Raw genomic sequence first — 12,314 nt, 5'->3', positions numbered from 1 at the left:
TTTTTTGTTTTTCCTGCATGGCCTTCAAGAAATTTTGAAAAGCTACATCCAGTGTTTTTATTAGTTGTGCACACAACCTTAACGGGAAAACACAATCAGACCTCAAGGGTCTGTGCGATAGCAACGGCCTAAGACAAGGTGAGGGAAGGCAGCAGAGTTTGCCATATTAAGGGGTTTTGAGGGGTATGAGGATACATACACAATGTTTTAGTAATTAGTTCATAGAATGACTTACACAAAATGACATTGAAAAGAAAAAGCCACAACAGATAGCTGTGACATTTGCAGTACTTATACAGACCCCAACACCACGGTTAACTGTAATCCACCCCCAGGAGTTTGCTACTATAATCTGAGGGGTCATTTTAATTCACAGTTCCATGCCTTGGAACTAAAAACTTTCTGTAACAGCAGAGTGATAGCTGGATCTGAAGAAACCCATGCTCAAAAGAGGTTTATCAGATCAAAGTGGAAATCCTTAAGGAGCACAAAATTGGTGTAAATTGCTGTGGCATGACTGAAAACTCAACCAACCCATAGGGGAAAGAGGTAGAGATAGTACAATTGCACGAGAGAGGAGAGAAAGAGCAATGTTCATGTGCCTGTATATCTGAATCTGTATGTATATGCAAATCTGTGTGTGTGTGTGTGTGTGTGTGTGTGTTTGACTGTGTAAGAAAGAGAAAAAGACAAAGGGAGAGTAGTTGGGGTGTGCAAAGAAAGCCAGCCTTCCTACCTCAAGGAGCTGCACTCTCACTTTGTTGTATGCTTTCAGCCAGCGAACTTTGGAAGGAGAGCACGGTGGAGGGCCATCCTCAAAGAAACTGAGAGAGATGAAGCAAAAAAGATCAACAGCTTCAAAGGGAGAAGTTTCAAAAAGATGGCACACTTGACAGTAAAACAGTAAAAAGATTTTTCAAGTCAGTCTAAAAATAATACTATTGTCGTAACAAAGAACGAAACTGTGTTTACTTGCTGTAATCATCAGAGATAACACAAAATGCTTCCAATGGAAGTTATGGGGGACAAAATCTGTCCTCCTGTGCAAAACTGTATTCAACAAGCACCTGACTATTGCTTCAAGGCTGAGTTTTTAAAAATGTGAACCTATCCTATAGGACATCACAGGAGGGTCAGTTAGCTCCATTGTTTTGCCTTCCAAAACTGGAGATGCCAGTTGCCCTGAGCTATGGTCCTTGTCAGTGCTACATAACCACAAGATTGGTGGTTCGATCCCAGGCTCCTTCAGTCTGCATCTCACTTGGGCAAGATACTGAACCCCAAATTGCTACTGATGCCTGCTCCATCAGTGTGTGTGTGCATGTGAATGATAATGGAGCCTGTGACACCATGTATGGTATCCTTGGCCACCAGTGTGTGACTGTGTGTGAATGTGATCGATAAGCCCCATTTCCATCCACGGTATGGTACCTTTGACACCAAAAATAACCCTTTAGACATGGTACCTTAACCCTAGCATTTCCACCGCAAACAGCTCTCTTTCATGTGGGCAGGGTTGTTGTCACTCACTGCTCCGCCTAGCACTCACTGTATTTCTTTCTTTATCAGTCTGCACATCGTTTATCATCCACAGAACGGGGTTGCACGCTGACATTTTCAGAACAAAATAGAACTGGCTGATGGGATATTTAAAAATAGAGGGTTTGTGCATTTAGTGCTTCTAAGACAATAAAAACTAATGGATTGTCAAAGTTGTCACATTTACATTTAAGGTGTGCTGATGGATTCACGTCGTCAACTCATGCATTGAGGAACATTACAAGTAAACGTTCCACATCCACCTTCATGCACATAATCCCTCACTGTTTTCCCACCAACTAACTCTTAAAGTCCCAGTGAAGAGGAAGTTAGACCATCTTTAGGTTCTGTACTGTGATGTACTTCCCAGTGAAATAGAATATTTGAACATTTGCATTCGATTGGACTACTGAGGAGGGGGACTGGCTTCACACATGCCTCCTTCATTGTTATATAAGACGGAGGACAAGGAAGAGATGAAAGAATGAGACCTCTGCCTCTTTTTCCCACATATATCCAAACATGTCTTCCCATCTCTCTACATATTGCTCTGTTAGCAACTGCAACCCATGAAGTGCAGTTTTATATGACCAGTGTGGATAGCTAGTGGACCAAAGTCTTATTTGATTGGGTGAACTTTTGTAAATGCTCCTGAATGCAGTATGAATCATCAAACATTTAAAACCATTTACCTGGTATTACAGAAAGAAAAAAGACAGGAATTTCAATGTTACGTATTGTGACATTGATTTTTTTTTAAAAATGCTGATGAAAACTCTCTAGTCAAAACTTGTTGGTTTATCCTTGAATCAATAAAGGATTTTTATATACTGCAGGAATGCCTTGGATGCATTTTTGGACTGCCTGCTTGTACCATGGACCTTTACATTGAGTGAGCTGGCCAGTCCTTTTTTTAGGCTGTGCTCACTGGAATGTAAAACCAGTACATTTTTTGAAACCCAGATGTGTATATTTTTTCCATACCTGATTTTAGTCTGAGTCTTGTTATCACAGTTGTCCAAGATCGACCTGGGCAGGATGACAGACGAGTCCTTCAAATCTTTGTTGGAACCAGGCTCTGGTAGTGGATGTAGCTCTTTCTCAACCTCTTCCTCCTCCTCCTCCTCTTCTTCCTCATCCCAGGTAGACTTCTGGTTACTTAGAGGAGGACGTAGGGCACTTGGGTGGTGGGTCTCTGGATCTCGGCGCTCCTCAGGCTCAGAACTGAGCTGGGAGCTGGCTGGGCTAAGGTTGCCTGATGAATCAAAGCGACTGCTGTCTGGTGGGCTGTAGGAAAATGAGAGAGAGTTAGAATATGGTGGTGATTTGGGAAAGCAACATGGACTTATACTGTAATTACAGAATCAAAAAGTTGAATTCCAAAATTTAGGAAATTTAGGAAATCACCACTTGAGATTCATGTGTTTTTCAAAAATGTAGATAATCAGAAAATTATTGTAGCAGAAAATGTCTTTTTCTTTACATCCACTTTTAGTGTGGAACAGTGATTTTGGAAGGAAACAACTTTATTTATTTATTAAAACAAAAACTGGGGGTAAAAGAAGCTCATCATCATCACATCCAGGGAGGACGGTGACACATAACAGGGAAAACTAACAGGGTTCTGTTGGCTACGCTAAGGGTGCTTTCAGACCTAGAGTTGTATTGCTTTGGTCTGAATCAGTGACTAATTTTGTTACAAAGTTGCATAATTGCCGAGAGTTGGTTCGTGTTCTCACGGCAGCGTTTACAAGCGGACCAGATAAAACGCTTGCGCAAGAAAGCTGCTCTTGATTGGTCAAAATTTCCATGTGGGAAAAATCCAGGAAGTAAACAAAACGTTGAAGAAGAGTACACTTGCAAGATAAATGTGACATTTTCTAATGTCACAATGGAGGAACAACTACGCAGGTTGATTTTAGCGCTGCTCATCGTGGACTATATTGCTGTCATTGTTCATTTTAGTCAAACCATACAGTTTGAAAACGAGGCGCGGCTCCAACTAGAAAACAATGTTTTGATGCATTGGATGTGCTGAATGTGCATATTAAGGCAGTACAGGAGGAGGTGCACATTAATAATCCTCCAGGACTGTAACATGCTCATGTTCAACCCAAACAATGTGTCATGTGACTGCAGTTGTTTCGGATCCAGGTCGGAACACGTTCTCACCACAAACAAATTAGGTTCCTTTGTAACCAGACTGAGACCACCTCTTCATGAAGGTCCTGGTCCAGTTTTGGTGCGCAACAGAGTGTGATTGCTGTGTTCACACCTGCCCAAATGAACCGCACTTTAGGGGCAAAAGAACTTGAGTTCGACTGAACCGAACCAAACAGGACAGGTGTGAAAGCACCCTAAATCAGTGGTACTCAACCAGGGGTCCTTGAGGGAGTTCCAGGGGTTCTACAAAACTGGGGAATAGTTTATTTTAGCTATCTAATTCATTATAGATGTCAGCCCAACATGATAAGAGTCATAAGAGTGACTATTCTGATCATAGTTTTCACCTTCTCCAAGGTTATCTCTCCAATTGTAGTTGACAGTTGTAGCATTTTTGTCTTAATCATCTCTAATAACCAGAATCTTTTCAGATGGAGGTCCCTGAAGTGGAATCTTACCAATGGGGGTCTGGAAGAACCACTGAGCTATAACAAAAGCTGAGTGCAGATTTCTTTAACAATCATGTCAAGATAGGGCTGAGAGATCCTCAGCCCTCTCTACGAAGAGTGGTCTTACTGCATGTTTAAAGCGTTGTGTTGATAATGAGACCAGCTATTACACTTTCTTCACAGCTCTAAAGGCGCTGCCTAAAAGCCAGTGTGTGAGTGCAGGACAAAGAAATAACCTTTTTGATTCACCTACCTCTACTACAGTACATTTACAGGATCTATTAATATATGTACCATACAATGGTAAATGCACATTATTCACAATTCTTTAACCTTTTTAATAAGACTGAAACATAAAGGTTAAGAACTCTGTTAAAGCAGTAGGGATACACTTAACCTGCTTGATGAAACTCATAAGTAGGTGAGTGAATAAGAGTTCTCTGTGGCTGGATGATTAAGACTGCTAACAATGAAAGTGGCTCTGTGCTTTAACTGGCATGATTTACTTTGTCTTGGCTGTAGGCCAAATTACTTCTCACTGGTCCTTTTATTCCAGTGTCCCGGCTGCCTTCATGGTGTGCACTGCCACCCCATCATAAATCTATCAGAGTTTTAATTCATATAAACAAATTGGCTGAGGCTTGCAGAATAATTCAGAGCACTGCAGGGGACAGAGGAAGGAGGGGCTTTATACACGCCTCACAAGTGAAACGTAAATAAAGACCATCAGTTTCCTCTTTCATTGCACTTCCATCACTGTCAGGAAAGCTATTACTGAGGTACGGTAAGTACAAAATAGCTCCAGTACATTAACACATAATGCTGAGCACCACTCATGCAGATGTGATAATTTCCTTCCCTACTGCTTTGATGATGAAACTCTCAATCGGATGTTTACTAAATCATTTTATTTACAGTGTGGCTGTGAGGTGGGTATGAATTATATTCTAAACCAGATATTGGTTTGGATGAAGTAAATCTAAAAATGTTTAAATCTAACATGTCTAGGATTTTAAAGTCAAGGTAAAGGTAAGGTAAAGAAGGTGAATACAGATCTACTGATATCAAATGCAGTAAAAAGGAAAGCTCTGAATGGGAGGGAAGAGTAAGGGGCTAGACATTTGTCTACATCACCATGATAAACGGACAACACCATTTATCATACAAATTGTACTAGCCTTTTCGTGACTTCCTTTGTCAACAGGTCCTTTGGTTGCTCTGTGCCCAGATCTGCATGCCTGGTGTCAGGTGTATCAACTTCTCTCTTATCTGCCTCACATGATGTGATCTTTACCTGGGGTTTATCCAAACCTTCTGCTAAGGAAACTGGGTCAGAGGGGAGGTCAGACTGTGGTGATTGTGCTAAGGTGTCACAGCTTCCTGTTTTTGAAGTTTCTGTTGGTCCCTCTGTATCACTGGCTTCTTCAGTTTCTCCAGAACCTGGGGAAAGTTTATCAGACTCTGGCTCGCAAGCTTCGTCCGCAGGTTTTGGACTTTGGGGCTCAGCTTGGGCTGTGACCACCGGAGGAAGAGATTCAGCTTTGGGAGGGTCAGAGTTCCCAAACATTGAGCCAAGTTTCATGCCAAACACAGATGGACCAGATGATGGTTCTTCCTTTCCAGTTGGCTTTTCATCCTGGAAGATACCAGCTGAAATGCTTTTAAAACCAGAAAAGAGGCCACCGTCTGTCTGTTGTGGCTGTGGTGTCTTCGTACCAGTGGCTGGAGGTGGAGTGGAGGAGAAAAGGGATCCAATAGAAGATGTGCCCTCAGCAGCTACAGACATAAAGCCAAATTTAGAGGCAGTCAAACCTGGTATTTCAAACATGCCCTTGGTTTCAGGAGCTGGGGATGGTGGGACTTTGTCTGACACTGCAGAACCTGTTTCCTCTAAGTGCTCATGCTCATCATTCCTGGCTTCTTTCTCAGGTAAAGCCGTTGTCATGGTGGATTCGGTAACAGAATTTTCTTCTCCCTCTGTTTTGTCTTTTCGTTCTGCCTCCTCCAGTAATCCTTTTTCAGGTACCTCAGAGTCCTCAGAGCTTTTAACATGTTCATCTCCCGATAGGAGTGTCTTCTCTGCATCTGTCTTTTCAGTGCCCCCCGAGACTGGTACTGTTGCACTAGGATCCCCCTGTCCTGACTCTGTGCCAGACTGTTGATGTTCCTCAGATTTTGTAGTTTCAGGACCTTTGAATATACCAAATAGGTCGCTAGTAAGGGATTCTGTAGCAATGCTACTTGGAAGTCCAAAAAATGAGCTTTTCTGTTGTTGTTGTTGTTGTTGCTGCTGTGGTTGTTGTGGCTGACGAGGAGCAGGTGATGACCCAAAAAATGAACCAGGCGAACTTGAAAAAAATCCACCAACAGTTGGTGGTTTACTTGGGGTATTTGGGGTAGAAAACATGGACATAAAGCCAGAAAATGGAGCTGCTTCAGGGGGTTTCTGTGGTCCTGGCTGTCTTGGTCCAGCCATTCTTGGTCCAGCCATTCTTGGTCCTGCCATTCTTGGTCCTGCCATTCTTGGGCCACCCATCTGAGGCCCTCCCATCCTTGGTGTTCCCATCCTTTGTCCTTGTGGCCCAGGTGGCCTAGCCATGCCTGGCCTAGGCTGCTGCTGTTGTTGTTGCTGTGGTGGAGGACTAGCAGGTCCCAACGATGGACTTTTCAAAGGCCCCTCAGCTTGAGATGTCATGATTTCTGGTGAGTTGCTAGCAACAGTTTTTCCCTCATCTGATGAGGAGATCACTGCAACGGAGTTACCACTTTCAACAGGTTTCTCTAATCCATGCACAGGTTCTTTACTAGCCTCTGCAAGCTCTACTTTAGCCTCAACTGGTTCCTTCGCAGTTTCTTCAGGTATGGATTTCAAGTCCTCTTTGATAGGTTTTACTGGTTCTGAAACTGCTGTCTCTGTTATAACTCCACCCACAATGGGTTCTGCAGTAGGTTTCTCTGTAATTGCTATCACTGAATCAGCTACAGTTGCCTCGTCAGTAGATTTTTCCACATCTGCAATAGCTGTTTCTTCATCACCAACAACTTTTAAAGGTACCTCAATTGATTTTCCCACATCTGCAATAGCTGCTTGTTCGTCACCAACAACTTTCAAAGGTTCTTCATTTAATTTTTCCACAACTGCAACTACTGTTTTTTCGTCACTAGCCACGTTCAAAGGTTCCTCATTTAATTTTTCCACATCTTCGACTGCTGTTTCTTCTTTAACATGTACTTTCAAAGGCTCCTCAGCTGATTTTTCAGCATCTGCAACTGCCATTTGCTCTTCACCAGCCACTCCCAGTGGCTCCTCAGTTTGCTTTTCTATCACTGGAATTGTTATTTCTCCTTCAGCAACAGCTTTCTCTTGTTCCACTCCCACATTATCTGATGTTGTGTTTTTGTCAGTACAATGGACAACACTTTTCATTATCTGCATGTCTTCAGTTTTTTCTAATGGGCTTTTGATGGCAGCTGTGTCAGTTTCATCACCAGTGCTCTTAATTTCAACTTCTTTTCCAGTCTCTGCACTATCTTTCATTTCTTTATATTCACTTTGAATGTCTGACTGTTCCTCACTTACTTGTTTTACAGTTTGTGGTGTCTCTTCCTCTGGTAGATTACTGATCACAGTTGGCATGTCTGTGACAGAAGCTTCAACCACAACTGAGGCATTTCCATTATGAGAAAAGTGCTGTTGCACTGTGGCAGTTTTGTCCACCTCCAGATGTGGCTCTGTAAGGGGAACAGGACTTTCATTGTTATCTTTGTTGATGTCCAAAGTTGAATATTGACCATCTTGGCATGCCTGCTCTTCTTGGAGTTCCACCTTAACTGATGATGTAGATTGAGGCTCAGAGGGTACATTTTCTTCTTTTGTGTCTGGGGGTTTCACTTGTTCTGAGGAAATCTCATCCTTCACAGGAACAACTGTTTCTGGCTCTGTCTTGGTTTCCTCCATGAAAGACATTCCAAATAGGCCAAAACCTGTTTTAGATTTGTTACCATCAGAATTCCCACCAAGTGAAAACACAGAGGAAACTTTGAAACCACCCTCTGATTCAGCTGGTTTAGAAGCTGCAGGATGTGCTTCTGATGCTTGTTGGCTTTGTCCACCAAATATTGAGAATAGTCCTTTTCCTGAGGGCTCTGAATCTCTGGGTCCTGGTGGTGTAACTGTTGGTCCGGGTGGGGGCATTCTAGGTCCAGTTTGGGACTGTGCACGACCTGGTCCTGGTGGAGGCATTCTAGGTCCAGTTTGGGACTGGGCACGACCTGTTCCTGGTGGGGGCATTCTAGGTCCAGTTTGGGACTGGGCAAGGCCTCCAAACTTGGAAAACAAACCTGCACCAGGAGTTTCTTTGTTTGTAGTAGAACCTGGGAGGATTCCACCGAATATAGAAGATGCAGTGGAAGGTCCTCTTGGTGTGGCGTCCCCAGGATGACCTCTAGGAGGTGGTTGCTGTGGTGCAGATGTACCAAACATGGAAAATAGGCCTTTGCCTGGAGATTCTTTGGGTGGAGGACCTCTGGGTCGCTCACTTCCACTAGTCGGACCTCTTGGGCTGGGTGGTGGCTGACTACTGGATCCACCAAACATAGAAAATAAACCTTTTCCCTGGGTTTCTTGCTGGGTTGACAGTGGTGGTTGTGGGTCATTAGATCCAGGTGAAGATGGGGCATTTGACCCACCCAACATTGAAAGTAACCCTGAGCCAGGAGTGTCTTTGGTAGATGGACCAGAAAGAATGCCACCAAGTATGGATAATCCAGTTTGGGAGGATGGCTGCTGTGGAGTTGCAGTCGAGCCACTAAACATAGAAAATATGCCTTTTCCTGGTTGCTCATTAGGCTGTTCAGCCTCGGGCTGATCAACCTTGACATCTGAACTATCCTCCTTGGATGTAGTGATTTCTTCTGTGGGAGGTTTGTCAGGACTGGGCTCAGGGGCTGGTACAGTGGAATTCCTTTCAGTTTTGTCATGAAGCTGTTGAACTTCTTCAGTTGATTTTACATCTGGGGCAGAGGGTACTTCTTTTGATGACAACTTATCAAGAGACTGAACTTCTTCAGGTAATACAACATCTGAAATTGTGCTTTCATCCTTGTGGGCTACCTCTTCAGGAATTTCAGCACCTTGTGGTGGTGCTGGCTCTGAAGTTGTGTTTTCAACCTGGCAGGCCAGATCACTGAGAGGTTTAAGTACTTCAAGTGGTGCTGTGTCTGGAGCTGTTGATTTTTCGTCCTTGGCAGACAACTCCAATGGCCCCTCACAAATCTCAGTGGTCTCTGCTTTAATTTCAGCTTCTGATAGGGTAGCTTCTATGGTTGAGTTTTTCGTGGCCAGGTTGTGCTGTGAGTCATGCTCATTAGCATGGGTTAAATCAGCTGTCAGCGCAGGTGGCCTCTCTGTTGAATCGGTCATGACCTGCTCTGATTCAATGAATGCCTCGGCTTTACAGATTTCTGTAGCCCTCGCATCCTCAAGTATATCAGACTTTGCAACAATATCAGCAGGTGAAGAATCCTTACGGTCTGGTAGTGATACTGCAGTGAGAGTGGTATCTTCAGGAGAACTGGCTTCTGGCAGTTCAGGCTTGCTACACTGACTAAACTCGTATTCAGCTGCCTCTTCTTCTGGTGAACTTGCTGCTGACACAAAAATATGGGGTAGTCTTATATAAGGTTTTGGTTCACCTGGTTCAATTTCCATATCAACAGGAGGTACTTTTGAGTCATTAATGCCAATGTAGATTGATCTTGGTTGGCTGATTTTCTCCTGTAATATGTCAGATACAGTAGAGACCTCACCTAATCCAGTGCTGACAGACTCTGTTAATATAGTTTGTTTGGTCTCTTCTGAAGTTTGCTGCTGTGACATGCCTGATTCAGATAAAGACATGTTATCTGTGATGACCTCTCCGGTAATTGGTCTAGATGCATCCTTTGACAATGGTTCTACTGAGCTGCCTCCACTTAGAATTCCTTTGGGTGTCACGGTTTCTGGTGGTGAAGATTCAGGATGGGCCAATTCTATTCTTGGTGTCTCTCTTGCTGGACTTGAATTTAATGTTGCCTGTGGTTGCTGACAGTCCTGAGAAACAGACCTGAAACCATGCACTGTTGACTCATTAAAGGGAGTTGATGTCACTGAGGATGTTTGAGGGCTCAAATCTTTTTCAACCAACTCTGTCTGCATGGCTGCAGATTGATTGTTGGATGCTTCAGATAGTGAGGAAGCAGGTAATTTAACAGCAGAGCCACCTTGGTCACTAACAAGTACTGGTGTGCTCACCAGAGAACTTGACACAACAGGCAATTGTGGTCTTAAGTCATCTGTCTCTGGTATTTTAACAGCAGGGGTTTCTGGGGAAATTGTCTTTTTAACATCACAGTGCATGGGAGATGTGCTCAATGCAGAAGTTGTTTCCTTATCAGAAGTAACTGCAACATGGCTAACAGCAGGGGTCTGTGTTGGAGTAACGTGCATTCTGTGGTCTGAAGGCATAGACACAGTCTGAGCGATGTGGGGTGTAACAGCAACTGGTTTTGTACTGACAGAAGGTTGTGAACCAAAACCACTATATAATGAAATCAATCCCTTAACAGAGGTGGGTCCTGCTGGTGTTTGAGATACATCTCGTCCTTGGATTTCAGCTCCAAAGCGCTGGTTCAGATCACTACTCCTCACTTGTTTTACAAGCATTGGACCATGTTTTGTGGTGGGTTGTAATGTAATTGCACCAACCTCTGATACATGTTGAATTGGAGCCACAGTACTTGTGGGCACAGTTGGTATTTGATATTGCTTAACAGTGACAGGGCATTGGCTTGGATCAGGTTGTTTTGAAAGTTGAAGAGGTTCTTTTGCATAACGATCTGTAGTTGCATTGCTGTGCACTGGCTGCACATCAAAAGACTGTTGAGAAGGATCGGTTCTGTTTCTATCATGTGCCTGCTGAATAACTGAAGCAGGCAAAGACTGTGGGGTAGGAACAGTTTGGAATCCTCCATATGGTTGCTGGGTAGAAAAAGGAGGCAATGCCTGTTCATTATTTGTAATTGCTCCACTATATGATGGGCTTTCATCCATGCTCCCACAGCTCTCCACAGTTGGCTGCTTGATAAGAATTTTGGGCCCATAGGTCCTGCCATGCTGGACAGCTGTATCTTGCCTTTGCAACTTTGGTTGAGGTCTACCACTGGATGAAGTCCAACCAATTTCCACACCAGGTTGCTGGTATTGCTGTTGTGGGACTGAATGCTGTGTTTGGGGCTGAGGTATGTTTGGGGGCAACTGATGAGACTTCTTGGATTCAACCTGTTGATATGCACTGTTTAGTGAGATTGTAGCAGATGCACTGTCCTGTTTAGCCTGTGAAGCCAAATTCAGAGGAGGCTGTATCTTCCACTGAATAGGCACCGGCAAAGGAACTGCAGTATTCACTGGGGCAGAGTACAATCCTATTCCTGACTGCCTCCTGTAATGTGTTCCAGGTTGGGTTGTGACCTGTTTATCAGTGGAATAATCCATATGTTGTGGCGACATCTGAGTTTGGGAAATGGTTGCATCTTCTCTGACCTCCCTAACAGTGGTTTGAGGCATATATTCCTGTTGATCATAAAGACTACTTTGAGACAGAGAAGATGCACAAGGAGAGGAAAGATCCTTTGCATCCTGAAGATCAGTAACTGTAGTTTTGTTTTGAGGATCCATAGTTAGATCAATAATACCCAGTATTATTTTCTTTTCCAATTGCCTCCCTGTCTGCCTTCTTTCAAGTTTTTCTTTCTTTGCTTTGATATTAGTGAAATTCATGGGTTGTCCATCCTCTGGTTGAGTGTAATTACTTGAAATATTAGTTGTAGCTAGGCTATCTTTTGAAGAGAAGTCTACTGGTTTATTTTGTTGGTGTGTGTCCTTGAGGGTGGTCCTTGAACCAGGAAAGACCTCATTGTTGTGGTAGGTAGATATCTGCCTATGCAGTGTCTCAGTTGTTGTGACTCCACTCAAGGCATGTATTCCTTGTTGGTGTGAAGACTGCTCCACTATGAGTGGCACACCAACAGAACCATCCCTCCTTACAGTTGAAATGTTTCTGACTAATGACACAGCTCCAGTTGACATGGTATCATGAGCTGTTTCAAAATGTTTCTGCTGTGGTT

At 43.5% G+C, this 12,314-nt stretch overlaps 2 protein-coding genes across 2 annotated transcripts in view; both read right to left on the bottom strand.

Moving 5' to 3' along the window:
* Positions 1-12,314, bottom strand: part of LOC144464340 (protein unc-13 homolog B-like) — a 182,616-nt gene that overhangs the window by 69,956 nt on the left and 100,346 nt on the right. The window contains exons 10-11 of the mRNA XM_078171067.1: positions 2,524-2,826; positions 737-824 (exon numbers count right to left, since the gene is read on the bottom strand). Coding sequence (XP_078027193.1) covers positions 737-824; positions 2,524-2,826 — 391 coding nt within the window. The remainder of the gene's footprint in view (positions 1-736; positions 825-2,523; positions 2,827-12,314) is intronic.
* LOC144464327 (uncharacterized) lies at positions 5,311-11,416 on the bottom strand. The gene has a single exon (XM_078171055.1). It carries the CDS (start codon positions 11,239-11,241, stop codon positions 5,311-5,313), a length of 5,931 nt encoding a protein of 1,976 aa, XP_078027181.1. The 5' UTR covers positions 11,242-11,416.

The sequence above is a fragment of the Epinephelus lanceolatus genome, chromosome 9, assembly GCF_041903045.1.
Source record: "Epinephelus lanceolatus isolate andai-2023 chromosome 9, ASM4190304v1, whole genome shotgun sequence".
In the NCBI taxonomy this organism is placed as follows: Eukaryota; Metazoa; Chordata; class Actinopteri; order Perciformes; family Serranidae; genus Epinephelus; species Epinephelus lanceolatus.
This window is presented reverse-complemented; position numbering and strand designations above follow the sequence as displayed.